Below are 21,346 nucleotides of genomic sequence, written 5' to 3'. Positions count from 1 at the left end.
CGTGGAGGGGAGCGGGGCTAACTCCAGCTGCTCCATCATGGTACTGGCAAAAGTGCTTGACAAAAACCGGGCGCCACTCTCAGTGGGAGAGAGATGCGGGAGCGACGCGCAGCAGAACGGCAGCACGAGACACACTACCGGGAGCCACACAGCAGCAGCCGCCAACTTGGTGCCACTCCCTTTCGTGCCCTGCGCCAGCCAGTTGCCGGCCTACCTGTCTGCGCCACGAACGGAGGTCGCCGTTTTGAGAGATCCCACATAAACTGTCATTGACTCTTCGCTCGTTATATCCCGCTGCGCCGTTTTTTGTGGCGACAGCTTTTGTCGCAGCTAGCGAAGTGGTCTTAGCGCTGAATACGGTGTCGCTGCCTGGGAAGCTCCACTTATTAAAGGATTAAATGCTGAAGGCGGCATATTACGCGAATTCCAAAATATCGCAGAAAGGCTTGAGAGAGACAGCGAAGCTGACCCACTTTCTATTTCGTGCGCGGCCTGTAAATATGAACGAGGAGGTATTAGGTGCTTAATAAAGTAGTAGCGCTGAACATAGCTTTTTGATCAGAAAATTCATACAGAACAGTGTCTTGCTCCAGAGGGTTAAAGGCGACAGAAAGATTTGCATGACTGGAGCATAAGTACCACTAGAAGACAACGCCAAGGAGCACTTCCATACACATAAAAAAAGTTACGACTACCACAGTGTGAAGGTTTGAAACATACTTAATTCACAATTAAGCGTTTGGTACATCCTCATCACATATAAAAAGAATAAAGAGTTCACAGAGAGAAAGTGCAGTGCAACAAAACGCTTCAAATCATACCAATGTATGAACCGGAAATGAACCTACAAATCAAAGCAGAGGACGAACCTGTAAATCCAGATAAACAGAGGTGTAGATATGGTAGCCGATTGGCTGTGTAATGAAGCCTCTTATTATGCATTGTCCGGAACGTAAGTTTTCAAATGCTGACGTTATGAAAATAGAGAGAGGAAGTCTTCTCCGTTATTTCGTCCTATTCGGGATGACAGGTGAAAAGATTACGGACTTGTCAATTCAGCTACTGCACGCCAGATTAATAGCTGCGCGAAGGAAGTAAAATCCATCTGTGTTGAAATCTTATTGTTGTTTGTGTGTGCGTGTGCCTGCTGCAACACTTAATTCTTTAATACCATCTCGCGCAGCTGTTACAGAAAGGTTGAACTGGCAGTATAATGTTTTCAGACAACTGTAAAGAGTTTCCTGGATTATGCAATATTCCTGACGCAATTCATGATGCCAAAAATTGTTGTAATCCACTATTTGGAGCGATAAAAGAAACCATTGAGAAGAAACGTGCCGAACCTAAATATAATTCATTTCAGGCAGCAATGTGGGCTGGTTGGTTGCACATTTGAAGGGAATAACACGCTACACACGTACAAAAACGACAACTGAAACGGCGGACACAGGAGAAGCGCGCTTGTCCTGTGTTTGTCGTTTCAGTTTTCGATTTTGTCCGTGTAGTGCGTTATTACGTTCAAATATTTCATTTGTTTAATTCTTCCCTGAGATGGATTTATTGAAATTGTTTGAAGAGCATCACACGGAAAATGATAAGCAACACTTTGAGCAATTTTTCCATTTCGGTAAAGTACAGTTTTGTCTAGGATTCAGTTTTCTGCAATGGGACAAAATTTCATTTCTTAAGTGACCAGGCATATATGCATCGAACACAGTGCCTCCGGTTTATAGTGACACCCATACAGTGTAGATATGCTGCCACGCACGCATACACGTACGCAAGCATGCAGACATACACAGACCACAGCTGCATACCCGAAAGAGATAATACTCTTAACGCACTATGGAGTATTGGACCTGTAGTTGGGGGAAAGGGGGAAAGTAGGAAAAAAAATATAGGGTTTTAACGTATATAAAACGAATAGGACGTGCGGAAACAGTTTATCTTATCGTCAGCCGCTATCGCCAGTAGGGAGGGGGGGGGGGGGGAGGTGAGGTGGCTGCATGTTCCGCGCGTTGAGAGAGCAGCTGCGCGAGGCCTCCGCCACTGGCGCTTCGTCAAAGGTTGAGGCTTCACACATACTCCGAATTTTTCGGCTTTGCTAGTTATGTGGTGCTTTCGCACCAAGACGGAAAACCAGAACAAGACAAACTCCCGGAAATCCTCGCCACCGTCTAGGATCAGCGGGCAACGATGGTCACGCAGCTGCGAGAGAGGCGCTAGCGGCTAATGCCTGCTTCACATGCAAGCGAAAACGCCAGCGAATCCTGCCGCCGTGGTGCGAAAACCTGTTTTTGAGTTGTCGCGGCGGTGAGCGGCGAGGTTCCAAGAAGTTGGAAATCTTATCTGCGACGAGCCGCGCAATCGCTCGTTCGAATGCATGTGACTTGGAACTGCTATATCGGACCAGCTGCGTGCTAGCACAGCCGTTGAAAACTAAACATTTTGACAGATTTGCCTGTCTGGTTGGGTTTGAAGACTTATTATAAACTGCACATCTCCAACCAAAATTTTAACTTTAACCCAACGTTTCGAAGCCGACTCGGCTCCTTCATCAGGGGCGACCGAGGGCAGTAGCTAGCGTCTTTTAAGTATGGAGGGGAGGGGGGGGGGGGCGAAAAGAACGACAGCTGTGTCGCGAAAGGCGCGGGGGAGGGAGGTTTAGGCTGTTAGTCACGCTGGCACACTGCAGGGAGGTGGTGAATGGCGACTTTTTTTAGTTGCGTTGAAGAGCGAAGTCCCTGGGCATATACTTGGGCAGGTTTCCTGCCCCCAGCCGTGCAGCAGGAAGAGTCTAGGAGGCGTGCAGCCGTGCAGCCGTGCAGCAGCGAGAGTCTAGGAGGCGTCAGATTTGCGAACAGTAAAAACTGTAGCCTGTGGCTCAACGAATTTGTATTCTATAGTTAACCCGTTAACATTTTAATCATTATCTTCATCGATTAATCATTAACTTCATCTTCTCACTGTTGATATATAAAATTGCTGAAGCAACACCAACCTGCGTATCCCATTTATTCTCCTGTCCTCTGTTTTTTCTTCAGTTTTCTCTTCTTTTTCTGTTCGTTGCACTATACGGCACACTTTCATTCTTAAAACAATTGAACGTTGTGTTTTTGGTGCGTTCGCAGAGGACCCATATGTTAGATATAAGTATCATTCTATTCTTAACCCTATTGTCAAAATGTGAACAGGCCATATTAGATACGAAATCATTACAAGTGCTTGGCTACTACAATATTTTGCAGAGAGCATATACTCCTAATATACCTCAACATTAACGACACTTACTGCAGCAGTACGAGGACATGTCGACATTATGAATTATCTTTCAAACCAGAGTGGTGAAATATAAAGAGAACTTGAATAACAAAGTGGTCTAAGCCTACCCGCTGTGTCGGCTTTGGGTATGGGGATGGACACACAATCGCCCTCATGGTGAGCAGTTCGCGCGGCCTCGTCCGCGCGGTGGTCACCTGCGATGCCGCTGTGTCCTGGCAGCCATTGGTAAACAATACCGTGCCCTTTATCGACGGCTGTGTGGTGGAGCTCTCGGATTTCCGCGACAAGTTATTCATGGGACCCATGACGAAGAGCAGATTGTAAGGATTGGAGCCTCTCTGCCATGCACTGGAGCGTCTAGATCCGCGCCCCCTGACCGAAACGCAGTTTCTCGGCCACTGGCCGCGGCGATCGTCGGCGGTGTAGGCCTCCAAGGCACTGCTCCGCTTCTTGCGAACTTCTGGCCTGCACGATAGGCTGTGACTTTACCGAACGCTGTGACTTTGCATAGTGACTTCAATTTCCTGCAACTCACTTTTCTCCTTCATCTTTTTCTCCCCTCACCCCTCCCCCCCCCCCCCTGCAGGGTAGCAAACCGGTTATTCTTCTGGTTAACCTCCCTGCCTTTCCTCCTCCTCATCTTTCTCCTCCTCCTCCTCCTCCTTCCTTCCTTCCTTCCCCTCGATTTGCAGTTATTCCTCTCTCCTTAGCTGTCTGATAATCGCTCAGAAATGCCTGCTTCATAAAAAAGTTACCACTGATCACTTTTACTGTAATTTTCGAAATCTGGTATCACAAAGACGGCTGGCCCTGGAGAAACATATGGAAATATCGCTAGACGGCTCTCCATGCGCAGTGAGGAAGACTACCAAGAAAACAGGCTTTCACAAGTCCGGTGAACGGAATTTGAAAAGCAAGGAATAAGTCTGCATCTCTTAACTGCCAATAACACCAGAGGGGCCAGAAGACATACGCCCGGCTCATTGCTCCAACGATTGCCGCAGTAACTGTTGAAACGGAAGGAGGTAGCCTCAACGGGCAATACCACTTTACCTTGAGACAAGTGGGCGCCATGCGTGCCGCCTCGCCGCACGACGACCACGGAAGGGATTGTATGCTCTTCCTGGAAAGTGGAGTCGTCCCCACTCGCAAAGGAAGGAGAAAGGGAAGGCCTAGGACTGTCGTGGAGGTGTGCTGAGTGACGGGATAGTGAGTGTTGCGTTGTTGACTTGCCGTGGTCGGTGACGTGGCCTGCCGCCTTTTCTCCTCCATGGAATAAATGGTGGTGGTTGTGTCGCAGAAAAAGAATGTGTGCGGTGGTGAGTGATTAATAACGTCGATGGTATCACTCCGTTACTACAGTAGCTACTGTTATAATAATCTGCTCCCCCACTGTGCAGATCTCCCTCCAGAGTGGCCCCTTCCCTCTGACACTCAACAATGCGCTGCACACAAAGAACGGCTCCCAATATGCGTGCTGCTTCATGTGGAAGAACTGCCGGTTTTGGATCGCCGGTTCAATGCATTTATTGATTCTGGACATGTGCAACACTGTTGCACTGTTTCACATGTGTGTGTGCCACACACACACACACACACACACACACACACACACACACACACACACACACACACACACACACACACACACACACACACACACACACACACACACACACACGCACAAACGTGTGCATACATACAAACGTGCTGTACATACATACATACATACATACATACATACATACATACATACATACATACATACATACATACATACATACATACATACATACATACATACATACATACATACATACATACATACATACATACATACATACATACATACATACATACATACATACATACATACATACATACATACATACATACATACATACATACATACATACATACATGCCCGTTGCTTACATAAAACATTGGCCTATATCTGGTATTTTGCTTATTAAGCGTCGTCGTCGCCCCGCGTCATCAGAACGACGGAGCTCCGCCGGTGGTCTACCTGGAGCAGCAAGCGCGAGCTGTTTATGCGCACAAATCAATCATCACATTGTTCATTTCCAGCAATGATTTACTCATGCTCCATTCCGACTGGGGCAAAGCAGGCAAGAAGCGAAGAGGGATGAAGGTAACCATGATCTCTGGAATGCTTAATTTTATCTGGATGCTTCCAACCGACACACATATAGCAGTTTGGCGCGAATGAGCTATAGTCTGAGTTAGGTTAATGTATGGGTGTAGTGTGTTTATGTCTTGTCCTAATGCCGTCCCCACGAACGCGATTTCATTTGCTGCTTCCAGTGGCCTTGGAGAGGAATTTTTATCAAATCTCGTGGTTATTGCAACAATGATTGTTTCTGGGGAGGGGCGCATACGTTGTTGGTTCGGTTTGGGTTGGGGCAAGTGCATCGTTGGTCTTTATGCGTGATATTTTAGGAAGGCTGTTAGATATGGCGGACAGGTTATTTCGTTATATTTACCTAACCATATAATGCTAGATCGTTTGGTAAATTTTCTCTAGAATGTATCCAGTCGATTGAACTGAATTTCACTTGAAACACGGTGGGGAATTTCGTATGGCGAAACATTAAAAATAACTATTTAGAATCAATTATTCTGAGTTTGTTCTAGGCAGTCAGTAGTCGGTGGCCAAAATTAGTCAGAAAATAATGGTGTAACTTAAGATAACGTAAAGCAAAAAACTCAGTAAGTGCTTATTGATCCGTCTATCACTACAGCATAGTCCGAAAGAGCTGCAATGTTAAGAAAGCTCTGGGTATTGATCGATAATTCCGCGCAGATTTGCAGTGTTTGTTCGTTTTTCAAATCTGCCGCCACACCCCCTTATCGCTTTCTTTCCGACGCAAGACGCGGCTAGATTTATCTCGATTGATCGCAGCCAGGCAGAGCTGATTCTACGTTGTTCCGGAATGTTCTAGTAACTTTGCACGCTTTATCTCGAAAGTTCGCTATCAGCTTTAAATTGAGCACGGCCGACAGCGGCGGGCATTCTGTTCGACGACCGCCGAGCACGCTTGTCGCTTCGCCGCCGCCGAAAGATTCAGTCCATTTTGGGTGCAAGTCAGCCCAATAAACAGTTTTAGAAGACCCCTTTGTCCGTCTTCATCGCTGCTTCGACTTCCGTCACCACTACGTGACATCTGGTGGAGGTGCTGGGTACGCCTTCCATGTTCCGGACGCCAACTTCAAGTCGAGAAGTCAGCCCTCAGCGCTTCGCATCCGAGGACGAGCCAGCAGCTCAGCGAGCCAGCCAACGTCTCCAGGGAGAGGAGCCTGAGTTCGGGAAACTGCCGGACCGCACAAGACAGCGAAAAGACGCTGCTACGAGCACCACAACCTCGCCGAAGATGTCGACACCGATCATACTGCAGCAGCCGCATGTGCCGCCAACTTTCAATGGATCCCTAGGCGAAGATCCCGAAGAATGGTTGGACCAATTTGAGCGCGTGACGTCATTCAACAAGTGGGATGATGCGGCAAAAATTGGACACGTGTTTTTCTCATTGGATGCCTCCGCACGCACGTGGTACGAAAACTACGAGTCGTCCCTTACGACATGGAAGCTATTCAAGAGAGAACTATTGAAGGTATTCACCAGTGTCGTGAGGAAAGAAAGAGCCGAACGACTCCTCGAGTCCAGGATCCAGCTTCCGAATGAGCCCGTCCGCGGTTACGTCGAGGAGATGAAGCGCCTATTTCGCCGCTCCGACCCCGAGATGACCGAAGAAAAGAAAGTTCAGTTTTTAATGCGCGGCGCAAAAGAACAACTCTTTTGCATCCTCGTCCGCCAGCCGCCAAAAACTGTAGAGGAATTCATGCAAAAAGCCTGCACGATTGAGAAGACCCTCGACGTCCGAGCTCGGCAGTACAATCGCGCTTCCTCTGCCTGTGCAATCTGTTCGGACACGCCGGCAACCACCAGCGACAGCTTGCGGGAAGTTATCCGCGAAATCGTCCGAGAGGAGCTACGCCGATTACTGCCATCCTCCCCACAGCCACAAGCAGCGACTCTGATGGATGTGGTACGGGAAGAAGTGCAACAGGCACTTGGCACCCCGACGGTAACAGAACACCAGGCAATGACATACGCTGCTGCAGTAAGGACTGCGCAGCCCCAACGACAACCACCACGCCCTCCCCGAGATGAGCCACTTGTTCCACAACGCCGCCTCCCAGCCCCCGCCCGCCCAGCCTATGACCGACGCTCAAGCCCCAGGAAATTCGACGCGTGGAGGACTTCCGACAACCGGCCGTTGTGCTTCCATTGCGGTGAGGCCGGCCACATTCTTCGTCACTGCCCGTGCCGACGTAACCTCTGGAGGTGAGGTTGCTGAAGAGCGAAACGTCGAAGATCCTCCACCGACCACGCCCCATGAAGACGCTGCACCCGCAACGCCGATTGAACAACCGGCACTCGCTGCACCGACGCCGCACACAATGAGAACCCCGACCACGACACAGCGCAGGCTGCCTTGAAAACGACGCCGCAACCAAGAGGTTCGACCACACGCCCACCCGCGACTCGCATACGCGATGAAGCCGTGACCAGACGCCGAGAGCGACATGCAATGCAAGAGCCAGGACCTCCGACTTAGAAGTGACTATCGACGGCCGGAAAGATACCGCTCAAGTCGACACAGGAGCCGATTACTCGGTGATGAATGGAACATTCGCTTCGCAGCTGAGAAAAGTCACAACGGCTTGGGACGGCCCACAAATTCGCACCGCTGGGGGCCACCTCATTACGCCATCAGGACGATGCACAGCGCGAGTGACTGTCAAAGGACATACCTACCCTGCGACCTTTGTTGTGCTACCGCAATGCTCCCGCGAAGTGATCTTGGGTATGGATTTCCTTAATGAGCATCAGGCGATCATCGACCTCCAATCCAAGCAGATCACGCTTTCGACGGACAGAGCCATCGCTTTGATGAAAACTGGGGAAAATCACGTTGCCCTGCTGGCAGGCCTGAAGTGGCAAGTTTGTCTGGTATATTTAGATGACGTCGTTGTCTTCGCCTCGAACATTTAGGAGCACCTCAAAAGACTGCGAACAGTACTAGACGCAATCAAGTCGTCTGGCCTAACCTTGAAAGCAGTGAAATGCCATTTTGCCTACGAAGAGCTGCTCTCTCTAGGCCACATCGTTAGCAAGAAAGCAGTACGCCCAGACCCGTAGAAAACAGCTGCTAATGAACAGTTTCCACCGCCGACCGATAAGAAAGCAGTGCGCATATTTCTCGGACTGTGCGCATATTACCGACGATTTGTGAAAAACTTTTCGCTCATCGCCGAGCCCCTGACCCAACTGACGAAGGCAGACGTGCCGTTTAAATGGGAAGCTCCGCAAGCAGAAGCGTTCAAGGAACTTCAGCGTCGTTTACAGTCCCCACCGATCCTTGCGCATTTTGATGAAAACTCCGATACTGAAGTTCATAACGACGCAAGCAGCGTGGGACTATGCGCCGTCCTCGTTCCAAAAAGTGACAGGCTGGAGAAAGTCATCGCATACGCTAGCCGTTCCCTTTCCAAGGCAGATGCTAACTATTCGAAAACTGAGAAGGATTGCCTTGCCTTCATCTGGGATACGTCGAAATTCCGCCCCTACCACTACGGACGACCGTTCAAGGTGGTCAGCTACCACCACGCGCTCTGCTTGCTTGCCAATTTGAAGGACCCCTCTGGCCGATTCGCTCGATGGAGTCTGCGTCTCCAGGAGTTTGACGTCACCGTCGTTTACAAGTCCCGATGCAAGCACTCTAACGCCGATTGCCTCTCACGAGCCCCTGCAGATGCACCGCTGCCGGACAACGATGAGGACGCCTTCCTGGGACCCGTCAGCCCCAACTCTTTTGCTCAGCAGCAACGCACGGACCCCGACCTAAAAGGCCTCATAGAATACCTGGAAGGCAAGGCTTCTTCACCCCCCCCCCCCTTCATTCAAGCGAGGACTGTCTTCCTTCTGTGTGCAGAATGAGGTCCTTGTGAAGAAGAACTTTACAGCGAGCAAAACAGCCTACCTTCTTGTTGTACCTACTTGTCTCCGCGAAGAAGTTCTACAGGTTTCACGCGACGGGCCGACAGCTGGACATCTCGGGTTTACGCGCACCCTCCGCCGCATTCAAGACAAATATTACTGGCCCCGACTGTCTGCCGATGTCGCACACTATGTGAAAACCTGCCGAGATTGTCAGCGACGAAAGGCTCTTCCCACGCGACCAGCAGGATTTCTGAACCCAGTTTAACTTCCCTCAAGGCCATTTCAGCAGATCGGCATGGATTTGCTTGGCCCTTTTCCAACGTCAACATCTGGAAATAAGTGAATCATCATAGCGACCGACTGCCTGACCCGCTACGTCGAGGCGAAAACCCTACCGAACGGAACCGCAGCAGAAGTCGCCAACTTTTTCGTGGAGTGCATTCTTCTTCGACACGGCGCCCCTGATGTGCTCATCACGGGCAGAGGAACAGCATTCACGGCGGAACTAACGCAAGCCATCCTGCGCTACAGCCAAACAAGCCACCGGAGGACAACTGCATACCATCCGCAGACCAACGGATTGACTGAGCGCCTGAACAAAACCATCGCCGATATGCTCGCCATGTATGTCGATGCCGAACACAAAACCTGGGATGTCATCCAACCTTACGTCTTCTTCGCCTACAACACCGCAGTGCAGGAGACCACCCAGACGACGCCTTTTAGACTCGTTCATGGCAGGGAGGCCACGACCACGCTAGACGCCATGCTGCCCAACGTTACAGAAGGGAACGTCGACGTTGCCGCCTACCTTCAACGCGCAGAAGCTCGAAGGCTTGCCCGATTACGGATCAAAGATCAGCAGCGGTCCGACGCGAGACGCTACAACCTAAGAAGACGCAACGCGGAATACAAGGCAGGAGACCAAGTCTTGGTGTGGACGCCCATTCGCCGCCGTCGATTGAGTGAAAAGCTTTTGCGCCGCTTTTTCGGCCCGTACAAGGTTCTCCGTCGGATAGGTGAACTGGATTAGGAAGTCATTCCTGGCGCAATGACTGCATCCCAGCGACGCCGTGTACGACCAGAAGTGGTCCATGTAGTCCGTCTGAAGCCGTATTATGAACGCTAAAGGCCGCGGCATTTCCATGCTCTATTTTCGCAAGATCCGTTTTTTTTCTCTTACTAGTCGCATTATTTGTTTTAATGCATCGGGTCGATGCTTCTTTGAGAGGGGAGTAATGCCGCGAATATTTGCACTGTTTGTTCGTTTTTAAAATCTGCCGCCACACCACCTTATCGCTTTCTTTGCGACGCAAGACGCGACTAGATTTACCTGGATTGATCGCAGCCAGGCAGAGCTGATACTACGTTCTTCCGGAATGTTCTAGTAACTCTGCACGCTTTATCTCGAAAGTTCACTATCAGCTTTATATTGAGCACGGCCGACAGCGGCGGGCATTCTGTTAGACGATCGCCGAGCACACTTGTCGCTTCGCCGCCGACGAGTGATTCAGTCCATTGTAAGTGCAACTCAGCCCAATAAACAGTTTTCTTTTAGAAGACCCTTTTGTCCGTCTTCATCGCTGCTTCGACTGCCGTCACCACTACGTGACAATATTTTAAAACATTGTTTTCGCATTCAGTGACGGTGCTAGCGTTTATGTCCCCTGAAGTGTTTAAATCTTAATTTCTGGCGAATTCAATGTTTTGTTGTCGTTAGTTATATGTTGTCTTTGTAGTTCCTCGGCACATTTATTCATGAAGAACAGAAAACTTCCTAAAGTAATGAAATGAACCATACGCTAAATATCTTATTGATACACTATACCTAGAGTCACTAAATAAAGACTTAGAGTACCGTCACTGCAGCACGGTGGTAAGCAGGGGCGGCCATTTTGTTGTTTATCATTGTTGCCAGATTGCCGCTTCGGCGACCTCGCCTCTAACTTTGGCCCGGCCATTTTGTAAACAACGCTGTTAGCCACCCTGCGCTGCGGCGGGGATCGTAGCCGTACGGCATGGAAAGCGCATGAAGCGTTTTCCATCATTCTGCGAGTTGAAACAGCCAACAACGCAGCAAAACGCCATCCTCGTATGCTCTTGTGCAGCTGAAATGCTGCGAGGCGCGGAATCCCTGGTCACTGAGTCGGTCACCGGCAGCACTCGCAGCGTCGCAGCATTAGGGCTACCACAGTTGCCCGACTGAAAACGCATAAGCCACAAAATGGCAGCCCCCATGAACCGTCGCAGTGTAAACAAATATCACGTGATGCAAACTGACCAATGATCGTGGCGGCGGCACAGAACAATAAGAGAAAAGAGTGCCGGTACTCTAAGTCTTTATTTAGTGACTCTAACTATACCTACATGTAGTGCGTTTGACTGTATTTGACGAGCTATTTTTAGTAACAAACATAACCAGGAAAATAATCGCTGATTTTCATGATTGCTAATTTGGCTCCGTCGTACTAATCTACCCTCAACTAATGACACCATTTCTCAGTCAGACAACAATAAATGCGGATGACTTCTTTTACCGGCCTTGATATGCCCATAGTCTCCTCAGCGAAAGCAGATCGAAATCTTTTGCGAAGAAAAATGCATGAAGTGGTGTTTGCCTTCTCTATATGAGGCCTTCTTGTTCCGTCAGTAGTTGAGTAAGATTGAGTTAGAAAAACAGCTCTACCGCGAGGAAATGTTTAGCGGTCACTTAAGTTCTGCCTGAAGGCTATGACGCCATGGCGTTAATGGGTCGTTTTAACGGCCTGGGGTCTTCTTTGCCTATCACTTCGCAAACAGCGAAACTGTTCTTTCTTTCACCAACACATAACGCTGACCCTACAATGGGATAGCATCACACATCCCTCCCAAACAAGTTCTCCTCTGTAACCTAGGTTTTGCCTACATGCCCATACATGCGAAATTGGTCATTCTCTACTTTACAGTCATAAACTCCGGGAAGCCATACCCCTCCTGGTATAGTGGTGCAGCTGTTAAGCTATGCGGCAGAGCACCGGCAGTAGCCTGTTTCAAACTGCCACCAGTGGGACATGTGACACCCCGGTCGCTCTTGGCGAGCAACCTCTCACCCCCAGTCGTTAAACTGCCACGAATCACGACGGGCAGGGTGTCATGGCGTCACAAGATCACGTGTCTCATGTGGTTGATTGGCCACGTGGTTTTCTGGACACGCCAGTGACGAGATGGCAACAAAACGGGATGTTTACCGCCACTGTTTAATATCATTTTGATCACAAAAAAGACGAATTATTCAGACACCCGAGAACTTTAGCTTCAGAGTGTGACAATCTGCTGCCTCGAGAAGCATTCGAATAAACAAGTTGGGGTGCGCCAAAAGCTTATCGAAAGTCTAGTAGCCTCTTCAGATATGCTTTCCTGGTTGTGCCTAGAGCGTAGGCACAATATTGACGACCTAGAGCACTGATCATAAATGCCCTCACAGCTACATATTGCCCTCAATGTTTCCGAGCGTTCAAAAGGGGCAACACTGGTGGATTCTTAGGCGGCCATAGCAGAGCGTTGCAACTTGGCTCCATCGAAAGATGGCAGCAAGCTGACTGGATCGGCTTCATGATGCCGAATTATATAACGCACCCGGAGCGGTGGGTAAGCGAGTTTAGCATTCACGGTATAGAATGCCAGTCTTTGCGGCTGCAGTTCGATGCAGCCGAACTACAAAAACGCTCTTGCACCTTGTGACGTCAGTGTGCAGTACAGAACTCCAGGTGTTCAGAATCAATCGCGACACCTCCAAAACGGAAGGCGCCGCGGTGGCTCAGTGATTATGGCGCTCGGCTGCTGACCCGAAAGACTCAGGTTCGATGCCGGCCGCGGCGGTCGAATTTCGATGGACGCGAAATTCTACAGGCCCGTGTAATGTGAGATGTCAGCGCACGCTAAAGAACCTAGGTGATCGAAATTTCCGAAGCCCTTCATTACGGCGTCCTTCTTAGCCTAAGTCGCTTTGTGACATTAAGCCCCCATAAACCATTCAAAAACGTAGTTTTCCGTAGCCCAAATGGAGCTACGAGGCCTCATTGTAAAAACGCAGTAGCGGATAAACGTGCGGAAGACTGCTCGCGGCACAACTCGCGCAGCGAAAGGGGAGGCCATACCGGCGGCGAGGAGTACACGTAAAGCGCTGCCGCTGCAATGTAATTTTGGTAGGAGCCAAAAGGTGGCGGCACTGACGTTTCCGACGTGACTAAATCTGGCGCTATTATCGGCCTCCCCGCTTCTCGATCTCATTGCTTCGCGGCACTCGGCAAGCCGCCTTAAATGGCTCCTCCACCTATTTGTTGTACGGGAGATCAACCTGCCGCCGGGGCAGGTTTTGTAGCAAGGGTTTCTTAGCGGTTTTCCGCAGGTGTGTCCACACCTTTAAAGCCCACAAACCGAATAAACAAAGCCATCATCGTGGAACACAGCCAAAACATTTCTAGCGCAATCGCAGCAATCATCACACCAGCCGTACTGCTTACAGAGCAGGCGGCCGCCTGTACTGCTTCGGCGCCGCAAGTGTACGCGCCGTTGCTATGGCTACTATCGCAGCGCTGATTTCAAGCCTCGCATATCGGCGGTGGCGTGTTTGCTTGGAGCGGTAGTGCTAGTGCTGCGGTTCGTGGTTTCGGTAGGAACACAATAAGAGCTGGAGCATGTCTCCACTTTTGAACGTCACAGCACGATCTACGGGAATCTGTGCTTAAAAAAGAAATCTTTGCCAAGGATATGCAAAAGGTTAGTGATATATTTTCTCTTCTCCAGTGCTTTATATCCTGCTGAGCGCGGCAGTGTACAAAATAGCATGCGTGATATTTGACCAGTGGTAAATTGTAGGAAATGAGCGACGGCAAATTTCTGGGTTGAAAAACAAAGGAACCTTGGGAAATATGCGAGAGAAATTGTGGACTTGCCTGCTTTTTGGGAGCACATAACGTGCACTTCTAGAAGACTTATCTGCGATGCCATATGGGTCATAGCTAAGTCAATACTAGGTTGGCAGGTGTCCGCATCCACACAGCATTTGGAACTTAGGAATTATGTCCCTAGACCACTTACAATGATTTAGAGGTTGCTATTCAAAAGTGCACAAATCAGACCACGTCGCATGGCACATGAGAGAGAGAGAGAGTGAGAGAAAAAACTTCGTTATATTTTTGACTTCAAGTGTGGTCCTCCTAATTCAGAACTCCTGCGCTGGCTCGATCTTGAATGCAACGGGCAGCCAGCAAAAGCTAGTTGCGTGGCATTTGAAGAGACATTCAGTGCTGTGCGAGCCCCTAGTGGAGTTCTGAGGGTGCACCAGGTACTCCGATGTGCCTATAACATGTACGGTGTATGTATTGCGGTACATGCGTTACCATAGTCCAAAAGGAAGTAAAAGCAACGTACTAACGTTATTCAGTTCAGTTAGTTTGCTACTGCGCCAAGGAAGACAGAACTTGAGGGGTCTTGCTGGTCTTAAAAATGCTTCACCGCACCACCTTCTGGCGCGTGATCCTATTTCGGGACAGCGTTCAAAGCGCAGGAACTCTCGATGTCACTAGGGTTAATATTTTTTTCACTGACGGTTCTCACTGCTGAGCATTGTGTGCAAAATTTATCACCCGAACGAAGACCTAATAATGCGCTGTTTGTCACATCTTCCTGCAGTGATTACAAAATAAAGATTAGAGCAAGCGACAGGAGCGAGAAAATTACAATACGCCGCACTGCGGTATCGCCAAAACGCCGACGGGGAGGAATGCACGGCAGCTCCCACTTGGCGATTAGGAGCGGGGATGTGACAGACCGCTATCTTTGAAGCCAATGCATTAAAAAGTGGCCGTCTAAGCACGGCCTCATCTAACGAGTGATGCAGCGCCTTGGTGCTGTTTTAATGAGCCAGAATTTCCGGTGATATAAATATAATGAGATCATTACACCTTCGAATCAATATACTGTCGTATCAACTTGTTCGTTGTGTTTCACAAACTGCCAGCTACGGTGAAACTGTATTAAAATAAGGAGGAGGAGCAGTCTACACAGCAACTTGTGTGCAAAGTCGGTCTTCGCCAGCGAACAAGCAATCCACAGCAGCGCGCTTGCGAGAAGCTATTGCTTACAGAGCTCCGTTTTGCTACCCGAAATGGGAACGGCCTGGCAGCCTCGCTGCCGGTTCACGTTTGAATTACGAGCGTCTCGTATCCCCCTCAAGTCGCATAATGGGAGCATCGCTTGTGGCAGTGTCCTAGCTGGAGCGCTGTAAGTTTAATCTCACAAGATCGTCCACCAAAATAATAATAATAATAATATTAATAATAATAATAATAATAATAATAATAATAATAATAATAATTGCTTTTTTTTGGAAAGGAAATGGCGCAGTATCTGTCTCATATATCGTTGGACACCTGAACCGCGCCGTAAGGGAAGGGACAAGGGAGGGAGTGAAAGAGGAAGGGAAGAAGGAGGTGCCGTAGTGGAGGGCTCCGGAATAATTTCGACCACCTGGTGATCTTTAACGTGCACTGACATCGCAGAGCGAACGGGCGCCTTAGCGTTTTTCCTCCATAAAAACGCAGCCGCCGCGGTCGGGTTCGAACCCGGGAACTCCGGATCAGTAGTCGAGCGCCCTAACCAGTGAGCCACCAAAGTCGCCATCCTACTTTCCCGCACTAGTGCTCGATTGGCATTCAATTCATTTTCAATTTCGGTTTATTCCAGGTTTCCTTGCAAAAACAGAGGGCAGTAAGAAAAAAAAAGGCTGTCATTCTGTCATTAGCACATCTTTCGAGGAGAAACTGTCACACGTTGCTAACTTTCTGCTACAAGCATTGAGGAAGAATTTTTAGAAGCTTATTTTTATATTTCTGATTGTAATTTTCGTTTCGCTTCATCTGAAAACCCTATACAGCAATCACAGGCGGTTGTTACATGCATGCATTACTGAGTTTTCATTATTAGTGATCCCTTTGCCATTTTTATTTTTTTATGAGTTTTATTGCAACTGGTTCCAAAAAGATCTGGCTTGCAGTACCAGTTTTTATACATTTGCTTTGTTACCTAATTTCTTCCTTCTGCACTGTGTACGTTAGAACTTGCGATAAATTGCGATGTTGCGAATTTGCGTCCACAACCCGCGGAAAAGCTTAGGGCCGCTATCACAATAAACAACCCCGAGCACAGTCTGCAGCGTAAGGTTAAAGATGCTGGCAGGAAATAGTTTATGCTGTAATAAGGTAAAAGTGATAATTAAATGATTATTTCATAATAACGCTCAAAGGACCCTTGTTTCTACGCTGTTAGTGGAAGAGGCTTTATGAAGTGAATTTTTCTTGCTCTACTGTCAGTAGTGGGTAGTTTCTTTAGCACCACATGGCGAACTAATGCAAACTGCCTTCCTTTCCCTCCTGCCTTCCTTTACTAGTGTTCCTGATATAAGTATTCTTAAAGTAAATTTGTAAACCTCTCATGACTAGCACTAGTGTTTCCGGGACTACGACAGTAAAGCAACAATACTTCACTTTCACACTTGATGGTCAATGTTTTTAAACTTCATACCACTCGCAACGAAAAACTGACACATAAATTAATGCTTTACATGTACGCCAGCTTGTAAGGTTAGGAACAAGCCCTCAGTAACAGAGAATCCGTTCAGGTTTCTCATTATTTGGTTCTTTTTCTTTTTGCAGGGCGGATATTTTGAATCCTCAGAATGAAGAGAGTGGTGATATACAGAGACCTATCGGGAGGACCAGTCACGCTCAATTTCATCGACAAGCTTCCCCTCAGAATGCTCTGCTCGAAATGCGGCATGCTATCAAAGGATATGTTCGAGGATCCTCTTTCACATGTTTTTTGCAGCGTATGCATCTTCGAATCAAGTGGCGTGAAGAAAATACACTGCAGGCATGAAAACAAGGAAGTCTCTGTCGATGAGGTATCGTTGTTTCCTTGTTTCTAGAGCTTTGCATGAACAAAAAGTTGTGATAGTGAAGAACACTGGACCTCTTTTCTTGAAAAGATGGCAGACAAATTAATTTTGTAGAATATTTTTCACACTTGCATACCCGATTTGACAGGTTTCGAACGATGAAAGCAGTTTTTGGTGGTTCAGAAGTTTTACAAGAACCTCAGAAAACTAAGAAATATTTTTTTATTCCCAGTACTCGGACGTTCTAACACACTTACACTCCTTCTGGAACACAGCAGTAGCAGCTGAATGCATTTTATGAGGCCTCTAAAATCACGGCTATCTATCTCATATGTTGTGCAAATAGGAATGTCCTAAAGGGTCATAATATTCTTGAGAAGCCTGTGTAGATGTGTTGCGTTTTAATTTTGCCTCAGCGCCAAACTACTAGCGCATTTCAATCAAAAATGGAAAGAATAATGTAAGACAACGCGTTGAGGAGAGAACCAGTTCACTTCCTATTTTCAGGCAGCCGCTATAGCACACAGCCGCTGCCCTGTCTGCTTCTGATGGGTGGATGGGCACTGCCGTATTCAGCCATGGCGCTGCCGTTTTAGTGCGGTAGAACTAACACCGTCACTCGCAAATTTCGGCCTAGTCTTGCTAAATTTGAGCTAAAATAATTCAATACAAATTTATGGCCGCTAGTGGGCTTCAAACCAGCGGCAGCGCGAACAGATTAGCTTAGCTGGCCACTGCTTTACACCACTACGCCGCAGCCTATCAACCCGCGTGTGTAATTCCCAGTCTATTGCGCTGTGCTTCGGATGTATTCTTCATCAAATTCCATCGGGGCACAGTTAATCCGAACACCGATGCCGAAGAGTAAACCGAAGTGCTAGCACACCTAATTCGCTTTTGGCCTAATCACGCTTAATCGTTCGCCATTTTTTGGGTGGGCAACAGAGCGCAGTGCAAGGCAGGGTGTTTAATTCTAACCTTTCGGATAACTCTTTTGACGCTAAAATTCCACATGACATATTGTTAAATCTGCATACACTAAAGCTGGTGTGCACCCGTATGTTATGACAAGACCTATATTAATTTCTGTTACATGGAAAAGTCTATGCATTTTTGTAAAAAGGGCATAAAAGAACTTGATCAGTTTTGTTGTTATTCTCGCTCCTTATCACTTCCTTCACCACGCCTGTTCAATCCGTTCGATTTGAAAGATGTATAATAGCTTTTTCGGTGCTATACGGCCCGCTCTTATACAAGTAACGCCATCTAGTACGTTGCGAATGAACTGTAGTTTATGTTCAGAATTTTTTTTTTTCAGCAATTTGAGAGAGTTTTTTGCAGCTTCCCGCCAAGCCTGTGAATGACCACCAAGCATGACGAGAAGGACGTCCACGGTTGTGCCCGCTACTTGCAACAACCCTGTAACGGAGAGCAGAGATATTCTCGCGATTATGCTGCATGGACACTTGATTTAGTAGATGCAAGCGATGCCTTTTTGTGAAATGATTACGTCCATCCGTCTGATTGTATTTCGGACACAGATAACTGCTTCATCCAGCACAGACAATATTAATAGGTGCTAGTCTGTAGCTAGGTTTCGCAGTTGCCGAGAAGGTTTTCCGCTTTTCTAGCCTCACTGATGGTAACAAGCATGTTTATAATCACCACCAGTAGTGTGGCGGATTAAGTTTTTATCAAGAATCCCTGCAATAGGCCTTTGCACTGCCCTCTGAAGTAGACCAAAGCGATTTGCGCGAGCAGTAATTTAGTGTTTTGCCGATGAGAAAGTTCACGATCAAGTGCTTTGTGTCTGTGTATACTCATTGTTTACATATCAAGATATTAATGTTCCCATTTTTTTATTCTCCTAATTCCTTACTGAATGTATTTATTTTTTCCCAAGCTAAGTGAGAATTTCAAGAAGTTAGCGAATAAAAGATTTTTTTCTTCTTACGAATCTTAATTCAGATTTTTTTCGGTCACTAAAAAGATACCAGTTTAGCTAAGACACAGGGCAATAAGCCACAAAGTTTGAGTTTAGGGGGAAACAGATTTTTTGCCCGAGTCACTCTGCAATGGCCTGTTTTCTCACGGTAAAGTAAGAATTAAACTTACTGACATTGTTTTCACACGGTAAGGTAAGAAATAAACTTTCTGACATTGGTTTGAATATGTTAAGACGTGTAGTCCTTTTTTTACTACTTATATATCTTGTAGCGCTCCGGTTCACGTCGCGGAGTGGCGACTGTCCGTGCTACTAGCACTATCGCGATGGGTCCACGGGGATCGCATAAAGTAGTGCTATTACTAGGCGAATAAATTACGTAGTAGTAACTTTCCGCAACGTCACGTACTGAAACCAGTACTTAAAGTTTCCGCTGCTTGGTTCTGTCACATAGTAGTAAATTCTCACAACGCGTCATCGCGAACACAGCGCCATACATCCCAAATATAATCACGCGTTGTTATGATACTCTGTGCACAATATGGGCGCGGCCAGATAACTATGGCTGGGAGCCAAGAGTGATATGTCTATGAGCTAAGAGGGACAAATTAAGAACGCTGTTATAGATATAAAGACACAGATACCTCGCGCCGGTAGTACCATGTAGCGAACCTCTTGGCTCTAAAGCTACAGGAGGACAAATTGCCGCTTGTTAACTTCATTGTCTGCCAAATTTGAATATTAGATGAAAAGTCTAAATTAAAATGAACTTGTAATAAGCCATGCAAGCCCCCCCCCCCCCACCCCCCCCCCCGCCCAAGAAAAACGGCTATCGCAGCCCGTTGTGTTTTCGCAAGAAAGCTGCGAGAACAGAAGGGGTGCGACCCAGAGTGAGGCTGCCTGCTGCATCACATTGTTCGAATTCAATTTATTGATGCCTTTTACCGAAAAATCACCTGCGGAAATCTGTGTTACATATTTGTTAACAGCTTAGTATCCTCGCGGTTTTATTGCCCTCCAGGGCGATGCAGGTCTGTAAAAATTAATCGTGAAACAAAGAATGGTTAGCGTTTTCTGAGCAAATGAACACTATTTCGTGAAAACTCAATTGCAGAATCACTGGAATTGGTTTAGGCAGTGGTTGAAAGATTTGCAGTGAGCGGCAAAAAGATTTTTGCTTGGTGTTGTGGGGTAAGTGGATCTTAGAATGTGAGGTGTTTAGATTTTTACCATTCGCAATCTTGTCTATTTCGCAGATGGTGCCTTCTGTTGAGGTAATTACTTTCGTGAAGGTAAGCCTAGTTTTCTGCCCAAACAATGGCGACGACGATGCGTGCTCTAAGTACTGTTGCCTGAAGGACTTGGAGGTAGGTGATGTTCTCTTCTTGGAGCCAAGCGATGTTTTGCAGTTTACATTCAACGAAACACGTGCACTTAAGTAGCGGATCTCGCCGAAAACGTACTTATCATTAAGAGAGATATTGTGGCAGCTTACTAAACATTAGTGTAGCCCCCGAATATGAATAAACATGTACAATTCTGCTCCCGGTGGAACAGATCCTTGGGCGAGTTGCTATACCATTTGTGACGAACATTGCGTGATCGATAGGGACAATATCCTTCTGTGTCCACTGTTCCAGAGTTGCTGAGGTAAAACCCACAAACTTGCTTGTCAACAAATCTAAAAAGCGTTATGAGCAGATGTACAAAAAGATGAAAAGATGCACAAAACACGAGTGCAACACTTGAAATTTGTTTATATGCTAAAAAATAAAATTCGGCAGTCAATGAACACGATTTTTTGTTCCTTTGGCACAGCGCACTTTCAGACCAAAAAAAAGTTTTTTTTTTATTGCGAAGGAAGGTGCCAAAGAAAGGAGCAGCGATTTCTTGAACGCAAGCGATGAGCGCGAAAGACAGACGTGAGCCAAGGAAGAGGGGAATGCAGGACTGGCCGTGCAATGATCGCCTGGTTGTAGTCCGCGTAAATTTACGCTCTTCGCTTAGAACTCTGCTATACCGACAGGTCTGACTGTTGCTTCTAATTTCTGCATTGGCAGGTAACGTTTTATTAGCTGTGCATTTAGGCATGTGCCGCCCTATTCTGAGCATGCCCCAGCTCGAGCGTGCTCAGGTGCTTTTAAAGCACAGCTAGATG

At 47.5% G+C, this 21,346-nt stretch overlaps 1 protein-coding gene across 6 annotated transcripts in view; it reads left to right on the top strand.

The window, feature by feature from the left end:
* The first annotated feature begins 13,907 nt into the window (after nt 1-13,907).
* Nucleotides 13,908-21,346, top strand: part of LOC144105674 (TNF receptor-associated factor 6-like) — a 55,169-nt gene continuing 47,730 nt past the window's right edge. For 5 of the 6 annotated variants that reach the window (XM_077638780.1, XM_077638775.1, XM_077638777.1 and 2 more), the window contains exons 1-3: nt 13,908-14,065; nt 17,002-17,249; nt 20,445-20,555. In XM_077638780.1, coding sequence (XP_077494906.1) covers nt 17,025-17,249; nt 20,445-20,555 — 336 coding nt within the window. In that variant the 5' untranslated portion in view covers nt 13,908-14,065; nt 17,002-17,024. The remainder of the gene's footprint in view (nt 14,066-17,001; nt 17,250-20,444; nt 20,556-21,346) is intronic. The other variant, XM_077638779.1, reaches the window with a different exon arrangement.

Source organism: Amblyomma americanum, chromosome 9 (assembly GCF_052857255.1).
Source record: "Amblyomma americanum isolate KBUSLIRL-KWMA chromosome 9, ASM5285725v1, whole genome shotgun sequence".
NCBI lineage: Eukaryota > Metazoa > Arthropoda > Arachnida > Ixodida > Ixodidae > Amblyomma > Amblyomma americanum.
The sequence above is the reverse complement of the archived record's forward strand: the minus strand, read 5'-3'. Positions and strand labels throughout refer to the sequence as shown.